The following is a 10,592-nucleotide window of genomic DNA, read 5'->3' as shown; positions in this document are numbered from 1 at the left end:
CCAAAATTCAGGACAGGATTGTGAAAGAAACTAGTTGTTACAAAAATGCTGCTGGAGATTTTGGGCGGAAGATGGCAGTTCGAGCTAGAGAAACTCTACTTCCTGGTCAGTTTCCTTTTTGCTTTATCTAGATTCATTAGATGATGCTGCACATAACCACTTGTTGTCAATTACCATCTTTCATACTGCATAAAACCGCATTCTTTCCAACATTTTTTTCCTTACGCTTAGATTTATAGCAGAAGCTGCAAAGATCAAAGTTGAGTATCTTAGTAACCACAAGGTTACAGGTTCGACTTCCAGTATCTTGAGTATTTTTTCCTTAGCTTGTTGGTTTAACTCCTTGTGGTCCTTTGCCCTCGAGTAGTGGTAGTGTAATAATGCATGAACATTCATTGCAAGACATTGGTTGTTATTGTGAGTGAATCTTGGTCTTCAATGTTCAAACTAGTAGCAATTAAATTATATTGCAGGTGAGTGGTGGGCAACATATGGCGGGGGGTGCCCGAATTTGTCTCGTTTGGCTATACGCATTCTAAGTCAAACGTGCGGTTTGATGAGCAGCATGAAGGCAAATCACGTTTGTTTGGAGCAGATGCATGAAACGAGCAACTGCTTAGAGCATCGAAGGCTCAAGGACATTGTTTTTGTGCAGTCCAATTTACGGTTGAGGCAAACACCACTTCACCTTCACCTTGTTATAATAACACACACAAGTTACAAGTTTGGAGAGGAAGAAGATTGTAACCTTGCGAGTTTTTTCTGTAATTTCCAGGGAACAGAAGAACAGAGAGCAGGGGCCCGTAGACCCCATTTCATATGAAAACATAGAGCTGGTTAAAGACTGGGTTTCAGAGAAGGAGCTATGCTCAGAGGAACCCGCGAGTTCAGACTGGATGGCCGTCGATCCACCTTTAGGCAACACACTTCTCTTTGCACCTGCACTCGACGATTTTGAAGCACTCGGTGCAGGTAATTCATAATTGCCCATTTCTTTTCACATTAACTTCATGCACAACTTCTCTTCAATCCCTGCTATTAACTTCATCTGCAATTTGCAGGGTTTGGTGATTATGAAATTTTTGATGGGGTCAAAGATATCAAAGATGAAAATGGGGAGGATACCTCATAAACCACACTACAATGCTCAAACACAAAATACTAACCACAAAACAATCTCTCTCTCTCTCTGTTGTATCCCCCCACTGCTTATGCCACAAAATATAATGAAATATGAAGAGATTGGTGACTGCTTGTATTTTGAAATATCACAACTAGAGACTTCTTGCATTATTTTCATTTCATTTACTACTTTGCTAATTAGGGTTAGTGTTTCCGCGTTTAATGAAACTCTTACAGGTTACTATTTCCCCGTTCAATGAAACGTTTCCTCCTATAAATTTACCTAAACTTTATAAAACGTTTCAGAGTCGTTTCTATAATTTTAAAAGATTTAATTTATTTTTTTCTAAAAGAAAACTAGTAAACAATTATTCCTAATTTTTATACATATATAAAGAAAAAATATTTGAAAATACACACTTATATTTTTTATATTTGTACTTTTCCTACACATTACGGGTCCGTTTACTAACAGAAAACTGTTCTCTATTTTTCAGTTTTCACCTAAAATTAATTTAGATAATATTAATATTTTTTGAGCTAATATTTAAAATATTTTTTTTTTGATATATTCATTTGAATGACATGTATATGAATATATAACTTTTACTTTGAATTCTAATATATGTGAGATTTCAATAACCGATATCTGAACCGAACTTGTATTATGATGTAACATAATTAAAAATATTTGAACTAATAATCTATTGGGTTTAATCAAAATCTAAAACATTATATAGAGTTTAATTCTTAATTTTGATAAGAGTTAATACCTAAAATCGTCCTCGACTATAGTGGTTTTTTTCAATTTCGTCCTAAACGACTTTGGTGACCTAATATCGTCCCAGACTTTTGTGTTTCGCTCAATTTAGTCCCAGACTTTTGTGTTTTTGCTCAATTTAGTCCCTCATTTGTTATTCTGTCCATTTGGTGTTAAATAAATAGACAATTCAGTAATTTTAATATTGGCATCTCTTTACTCATAGACATGTGAACTGCGAAATCTTTTTTTTTTTTTTTTTTTTTTTTTTTTTTTTTTTTTTTTACAAATTACTCCCGGAATTACTCCTAAAACTGCGAATATAAAATTTGATTTGCAGGTCCGGGAGTAATTCTGGGTGTAATTCGTAAAGAAAGAGGAATTTCACACTTCACAAATTGAAAGTAAAGAGAGATCAATATTGACATTACTGAATTGTCCCTTTATTTAACACCAATTTGACGGAATAACAAATGGAGGACTAAATTGAACGAAACACTAAAGTCTGGGACGATATTAGGTCACCAAAGTCATTTAGGACGAAATTGAGAAAAACCACTATAGTCGAGGACGATTTTGGGTATTAACTCATTTTAATAATGTAAATAATGTCTAACTTTAACACGGCGTTTGGTTGGAGGGATTTTAAATTCCCTTCCCACTTAATTCCCACCTAATTCCAAAGGCCATTAAATTTCGTAGTTTGGTTGGAGGGAATTGCAATTCCCCCATTTTCATGGAATTAAAATCCCATGTCCCCCTGGTATTTTAATTCCTGGGAAAAAAAGATAGTGATGAGTCAAAATTACCCCTTCATTTTTTAACCTAAAATTAATGTCTAACAACAATAATGGACATTTTTGACTTTATACTACTTATTCCTTTCAATTCCCATGTATACCAAACATTGGAATTGAAATTCCCAGTAATTCTATTCCTGTCAACCAAACACTGGAATTTAAATTCTCACTTTATTCCCTGTAATTCAACTCCCATGGAATTACAATTCCTTTCCCACATAATTCCCCCCCTCCAACCATTTACAAACGGCCTGTAAAGTGTAAGCAAATAAATTATGTTTAAATAAGTAAAGTAAGTAGAAAAGATGGAAGATAGTGATAAGTAAAATAAGATAATAATGAATGTAATCATAGTAATGTGGGTATAGTGACATATAACTAAATAGATGATAGATGGTTCTATTTTCCATTTCGAAAACAATTTTTTAGTGTGTTTCAGTTTTCCAGAAATTTTCAGAAATTATTTTCAATTTTCAAAATGGAAAACTGTTTAGTAAACATGTTTTCTGTTTTCTATTTTCCCGTTTCCAAGAATTTTCAGAAATTTCTAGTTAGTAAACAGCCCCTCATATCCTACATTTCCCATTTGCCTGTTTTTGTGCAACCTAGATGTAAACAAAAGGAATATCCTATATTTCTAAAAGAAAAATTATTTGAAAATACACCTCTATTAAAGAGGTAAACGAGTTAAGCTCGATAAATAATAGGTAGATTTGAGTCGAGCTTTGACTGAGTAGCTTGTGAGCCGCTCGACAATATATATATATATATATATATATATATATATATATATATATATAAACTCGTGAGCGACTCGATAAGCCATGAACCTAAAACATTTGAGCTCGAACTCGGCTCGATTACGAAACAAAAATACTCGAGCTCGAGATTGACGAGCCACTCAACTCATTTACAACGCTAACTTCTATATATTTTTTTATACTTGTACTTTTCTCACACATTTTATATTCCATATTTCTTTGTTTTTCATTTTCGTGCAACCTATGTGCAAACAAATGAAATGTCTTTTTTTTTTTTTTAAAGAAAAAAATATTTGAAAAAACACATTTATATTTTTTCCGCGTGTTTTGTATCCTGCATTTTCTCGTTTCCTGTTTTCGTGCAACCGGAAGGAATATCCTATTCTTTAAAAAAAAATTGAAAATTTCTTGATTCTGTGCAACATTGGTGCAACAAAAGGGAATATCCTATATTTTGTTTTTTAAAACTGAGAGAGAAGGGATGATGATTCCAATATTTCTGCATTTACAAGCCAAAATCCATAATCTACAATGGGGTTGAAGAATAAAATGCAGAAAATAGAAGGTATCAAGGAGCAGGTGAAATTGCAACCTCAGATGACCATGTGTTCTCATAGAAAGAAGAAGGTGGATAAGATGACAGAAAGTCACCAAACTCCATGCCACCATTGCCATCTTTCTTCCCATATTCATTTGGGGACTCCACACTCTCTGGCAGGGCTGCATCCCCTTCTAAGTATCTCATCACCTGCCTCATTGTAGGCCTCTTCTCCGGGTCACTGTTGGAGCACACGAGCCCGAGTTTTAGCAGGATCACACCTTCAACTTCGTCGTATCCACCCTTCAGCCTCGGGTCAACAACTTCAAGAATTGCGCCTTGCTGCCACTTATCCCACACCCATTCCACCAGGATCAGCTCCTCTGGCAGGGCTTTCTGCTCGATAGGCCGCCTCCCACACACGATTTCCAGGACTAGTGCCCCAAAGGCGAACACGTCTGAGCTCGTGCTAGGCTTCCCGGTCTTGGTCAGCTCGGGGGCTAGGTATCCCAATGTGCCCACGACCCTCGTAGTGCCTGGGTTTTCGCCTCGTTCGTATAGCTTGGCCAGCCCGAAATCTCCAAGCTTGCCATTCATCTCTGAGTCTAACAGCACATTCCCTGCTTTTACATCTCTGTGGATCACAGTCTGCTCCCACTCTTCATGCAAATACAGCAGCCCAGAAGCTACCCCTTTGATGATCTTGAGCCTTTGCTCCCATGTCAAAACCGCCTTAGGCTCATCGAAAAGATACTTATCCAAGCTCCCATTAGGCATGAAATCGTAAACAAGCAAAAGATCGCCCCTTCGTCGACACCATCCAAGCAACTGCACTAGATTTCTATGCCTAAGCCTGCCAATACTAGCAATCTCCGACACGAATTCTCTTAAACCTTGCTTCGCATCATGGTTAATTCTCTTGACAGCAACTTCAGTTCTGGATTTAGGCAAAGTCCCTTTATACACCTTCCCAAATCCACCAAACCCAAGCAGCTCTTTGTCCCTGAACCCTTTTGTTGCTTTCTTGAGCTCCTCATATTTGAACCTATGAGGGCCTACTTCAAGCTCCCAAGGCTCAATCACATCCAAGTTCTTGAGCCTAAAGATTGTGTACACAACAATGCAAGCAATGACTACAAGAAAAGTCACAGAAGACAAGGATGTGGCCAAAATCATGGGCATATGAGTCTTAGGGGGAGCAGGGAGAGAGGGCAGTGAAGATAGATCTAAGGATTGAGCTTGGCCATTCATCTTGAAGCTCCATCCATAGATATAATGAGCGCTAGCAAGCACACCAGTTGAAGCAGAGAAGCCCACAAACATATTCTCCTCTAGAATTGGTGAGAGGTCTGCCTGGAATGAGAGGACTGAGAAATCTGGCTTTGTGGAGGAGAGTGAAAGTGTGACATTCAATTCATTCTTGGAGGAATCATAGTCAACCCAAGCCTGAATTGTGTTGCCACACTGCAGAAAGATGTTCTCCTTTGTTGGATTTTCCTCCCCATCAGGGAAAAAGCTGGCATTTGCTGAGGCATTTGAGACCATGCTGTTGATATCAACCCCAACATGGTTATCACTGATATCCCCAAACTCAAAATCTTGAACCGTGTCGAACTCAACCGCCAGCAAATGGTTGGAGAAATTCCCAAAATCAGTGGCGTTCAGAAGCCCCAAATACTGGCTTGGGAGCACCCCTTTAAGCTCCCTGCTTCTTGAAATCACAAACGCAAAACCATGCCCCCCAAGCTTCTCAAACTGGGGAACAATCCCAAAAGCAAAAGCAGTAGAAAAGCTGAAAGCTTTTCCACTATTTGGGTTCTTGAAATTGATGGGGTTTGAATAGAAGGCGTGGCCGAATCGCCTGGCCGTGGTGTTGGTGAGCTTCAGAATGCCATTCTTCTCGATCTCAGCAGCCCCATCTAGAGTCATGTTCGCCCTGGCGGCGTCACCTCCAAACCCACTGAAAATAAACCCATCATTCCCCATCGAGAAAGCGTTTCTTGCAACCCAATAGAGCAGACAGACAAAGATTAACAGTCTCTTCGCCATGGCTACCGAGCAGAGATAGATGTGTTGGTGGCTAGAATTTGTGAAGCTAGATTAATGGATGGTTTTAACTTTTGAAACCTGTGAGCGACGAAGAAGAGAGGAAGAAGGGGAGAAAAGCAGGGCGGCGTTTCGATCTTTAACCAACCCCGGCAGGGTGAAAGTGAGAGTATATTGTGCGATTTTCACGTGTAGCAAGACACAGATTGTCGTTGGAAGTCAAATGCTGACAAATTAAAGACCAATTATTACCGCAATACAGGCAAGATATTACATGTACTTCGTATTTTCATTATGCGCCTTACGTTAATTAAAGACAGATATCGATAATCTCAATGATAATGATAATAAATGTGAATTTTAAATAAGATGAGACTAGTTTTTTTTTTTTTTTTTTTTTTTTTTTGGGTGGAAAAGCCTTTGTTGTAATTGAAAAAGAAAATGAGATTAGTAGGTGATAGATATTGATAATTTCGATGGTCACGTTAAATGCACGTTCAAAAAAGATGAGACTAATAGGTAAATGAGACTAGTAGGTGATAGATATTATTAATCTTAATGCATGTGTTAAATGTGAGTTGAAATAGAATGAGGCTGGTAGCTGTGTCATTACGTTAAAGTTAAACCTTAAATGAAATGTAGCATTAAAAAAAAAAAAAGCATTCAAGTGGAATGATAGCGTAAAGAGTGTTAAGAGTTTTGATGCTAATTGTAAACAGTTGTGAGAGTTTGCATTTGAGGTTGGAATAGATATAATGAGTTCGTAGCCTTAGAAATTAGAAAGATAGATATCAATAACCTCAATGGTCACGTTACGTGAGTTTAAATAAAATGAGACTGGTAGATGATAGATATTGATAATCTTGATGATCACATTAAATGTGAGTTCAAATAAGATGAGACTGGTAGGTGATAGATATTAGTAATCTCAATGGTCATATTAAATGTGAGTTCAAATAAGACGAAACTAGTATGCGTGTAATTATGTTAAAGGCGTACCTAGCATGGAATGTAGCATAAAATGTCATCCAAGTGGGACGGTAGCGAAAGAGTGTTGAGAGATTCAATATATACTAATTGTAAACACTTATGGGAGTTTGCAGTTGAGGTTGGAAAGTGACTCTAAGGTGGCAATGAGAAAAACTTTTCATTATCACTTACTTGAAGGAATTTGAGAAGTTTTAAAATGGGATTAGAGGTGTTCTAAGTAGTATATTCATAGGGAAGCAAATTAGCTCCTATGCAAATTGGATTACAATATACTTTGCTAGTTTATAATTTGGTTTATTTAGTACTAATATGCTAATTTAATTAAGCTACTTACAGCAAATCTTGTCGATGAGGTTTGTTAACCTATTTTATGTAGTTTGTCTTTTGCGTCACATTAAACGTGAGGTTCTAATAAGATGAGTGAGGTAGGTGTATCTTTACGTTAAAGATAACATGGAATGTAATATAAAAAGTAAGTCACGTGGAGTAACTGCACAAAAAGTGCTCAGAGATCAAGCTATTAATTATGTGAGTTTGCATGTAAGGTTAGCACAGAGAATGAGTTTGTTACATTAGAAAGTGATTCTAAAGTGGAAATGAGAAATTAAAACCTTATACTATCACTTATTTGAAGTAATTCGAGATATTTTAAAATGATATACAAGGTGTTCTATGTAGCATATCCACTATTAATATTATGATGTTACTATATACGGAGTAATAACTTTTGTTGTAATAATTTGCCTTAATTCTAAATTAAATGAATTCATTACAATTTCAATGTGTCTTCAATGATCTTGTTGGACTTTCACTTCTTTATTGTTTCCAAAATTCTAATCTAAATAAAATTAATGCGTATAAAACTCAAAAAAAAAAAAATGATTGTAGTTTTCTATATATACTTTTGCAACAAAAATAGTAGCAAGAGTAATCTTATAACATTTGGTTCTTTGATTTGTGAGAAAGTCTATAACCACTACTTGAATATGTATTTTGGGTAAAATATGTTTTGTGATTCTAGTATTTGATTCTGATGATTTATGAAATTAAAAGGAGACATTAGATAGATTGTACCCTTTTGACCTCAACTGTGTATTAATTATAACAAGGAATTACAACATTAAAAATAGATGAAAGTTAATGTGAAATGTAGCATAAAAAGTTATTTAAGTGGAACAAAATCGAAAAAATGTTCAAAAATTCGATACTATTTATCCTACAACAATTCATCAAAGTGAGCATCTTACTACTATCCGAATATCACATGCTTGATCCATGACACACGAAACCCGCACGTGATTGCCATTGGTGCCCTGCCCAACACCAACGACTTAGCTTACCCCTTTTAAGTCCAAACTTTCCGTTAAATAAGTTCCTTTTAACGTCCAATTTTACTTTTAATAATTGATATTTTTAACCTACAACATTATAAATTTTTAAAAATAAAATGAAGAAAATAATTATATAGCAAATAGCAATAACTTGCACCCCACTCTTACGGCGGCGGACCACCACACATGTTAGCACACAATGTTCGACACAAAAGGAATTAATTAAAGGAATATTAATAATATGTTTCTTCTTTTTAAATCTTTTAAATGTGAGTTCAAATAAGATGAGATTGGTAGATGATAGATACTAATAATTTTGATGATCAAGTTAAATGTGAGTTAAAATAAGATGAGATTAGTAGGTGATAGATATTAATAATATCAATGATCACATTAAATGTGACTTTAAATAAGTTATTATTATTAATTTAATTCGTATCATATCTTTTAATTTACAAAAAAAAAAAAAAAAAAAAAAAAAACTGTAACAACATATGCTTCATATATACATTGCGTGGTTATTTTCACAACTTACTTTCCTTAATCTATATATTATTGACATTGACCCACCATATAGTATTACTTTAAATGTATATATTATTATTGGCATTGACCCACCAAATAGTATTACTTTAAATGATATGCATTATTAAATTAAATTCATTAAAGTTGGGGTAAATACTTTCAATATTATGATAGATTTCCTAAATCTTATTTCATTTAATTTTTCATTAATTCTAAATTAAATTAATTAATGACAATTCCAATGTGTCTTCAATGATCTTGTTGGACTTTCACTTCTTTATTGTTTCCAAAATTCTAATCTAAATAAAATAAATGCTTATAAAACTCAAAAAAATTGATTTGTTTTCTTTTCTTTTGGAACAAAAATAGTGGCAAGAGTAATCTTATAACATTTGGTTATTTGATTTATAAGAAAGTCGATAACCATGCACTATTTGAATGTGTATTTTGGATGAAACATGCCTTTGGATCCTAGCTAGCATTTGGTTTGGATGATTTATTAAATAGAAAAGAGGCATTGGGTGGGGTTGTACCCTTTTGACCTCAATTATGTATTAATTACAACAAATTACAACACTACAGATGGATGAAACTTGAAAGTTAACATGGAATGTAACAAGTCATCCAAGTGGAACAACATTGAAAAAGTGTTCAATTCAAAGATTTGATGGTAGTTAAAAATTATGTAAATTTGTGTATAAAGTTGGAATAGAAAATGAATTCGTAACTTTAAAAATGTTCAAAATAGATTTTGGTTACCCTCCATAATTGATGTTAATGGCCTTTTATAGGCTTCGCATGACAGTTAATTTTCTCATCAAAAAACCTGCACCATGTGATTTGCTTCAACAAGTCATCGAAGTGAGCCTTTTACCCACATGCCCGACCCATGACACATGCAAACCTGCACAGGTGATTGCACTGCAATGTAGTGGATTGCAAAACAAACAAAAATAAACTTATTTTAGATCGTCCTCATGGATTGTGGGTTGGAATATCTAAAGAAATAACTAGGCACAAGCATGAAGTATTTGATGGAAGCTAATTAAGCAAATAGATAGATGAATCGTGACAAAATGAGCAGTAGAATAAAAGTAAGGAAATAAAGATATAGGAAAATAAATTAAACCAAGGATTGGGATGGGTATATATTGGTTCAGTGCCAGAACAAAGGATTGAGAGTTATGAAACTTCACTCTGGGTTCAAAGACTGCCAACACCAATTCGGTGTACTAACATGCTATTCTCATGATCCAATGTTAGGCTAAATCGGAATAAGGGAGTTGTTCCATTCTCGTGACGCTACTAATTCCTCTCAATAAGCTCAAGCAGTCTTGGCCTTTAACATTCCCTACCCTCGTAAGTAAACCTGAAGGTTTTGAGATATGGTCGAAGAGAAATTGGTGGTTGAGAGACGAGTCTATGGGTATGCTAACCCGTACGTGGATTCCTTGTTCGAACAATTGCCAAAAGCTCATAATAGACAAGTATTGACAATGTTGTGCACAAACTCGTCCACACAAGAGCACAAAATATCTCACAAGAACACGAACCCCGGGTTGGGTTTCAAACCCTTTTATGCAATATGCATCAAACACAATATACACCACTATCCAACCCCTATACTAAACTACTCACTCAAAATAAATATGAAAAACATAACAACATTCATAAATAACATCATCCAATAGTATATTAAGGAAATAAATAGAGAGATAA

At 35.1% G+C, this 10,592-nt stretch overlaps 2 protein-coding genes across 3 annotated transcripts in view; one reads left to right on the top strand and one right to left on the bottom strand.

Annotated features, from left to right (window-relative positions):
• The window catches only part of LOC109153850, a 3,405-nt gene extending 2,085 nt beyond the window's left edge, over positions 1-1,320 (top strand). The window contains exons 1-4 of one of the 2 annotated variants that reach the window (XM_019301739.1): positions 1-105; positions 474-672; positions 776-972; positions 1,062-1,320. The exon at positions 1-105 is cut by the window's left edge and continues 2,085 nt beyond it. In XM_019301739.1, the coding sequence (XP_019157284.1) occupies positions 1-105; positions 474-672; positions 776-972; positions 1,062-1,132 (572 nt within the window). In that variant the 3' untranslated portion in view covers positions 1,133-1,320. The remainder of the gene's footprint in view (positions 106-473; positions 673-775; positions 973-1,061) is intronic. The other variant, XM_019301740.1, reaches the window with a different exon arrangement.
• Positions 1,321-3,871: 2,551 nt separating this feature from the next.
• LOC109153820 (L-type lectin-domain containing receptor kinase S.4-like) lies at positions 3,872-6,228 on the bottom strand. The gene has a single exon (XM_019301688.1). The coding sequence runs from the start codon at positions 6,028-6,030 to the stop codon at positions 4,012-4,014; it is 2,019 nt and encodes a 672-aa protein (XP_019157233.1). The 5' UTR covers positions 6,031-6,228; the 3' UTR covers positions 3,872-4,011.
• Positions 6,229-10,592: the final 4,364 nt, after the last annotated feature.

The sequence above is a fragment of the Ipomoea nil genome, unplaced genomic scaffold (assembly GCF_001879475.1).
Source record: "Ipomoea nil cultivar Tokyo-kokei standard unplaced genomic scaffold, Asagao_1.1 scaffold2545, whole genome shotgun sequence".
NCBI lineage: Eukaryota > Viridiplantae > Streptophyta > Magnoliopsida > Solanales > Convolvulaceae > Ipomoea > Ipomoea nil.
This window is presented reverse-complemented; position numbering and strand designations above follow the sequence as displayed.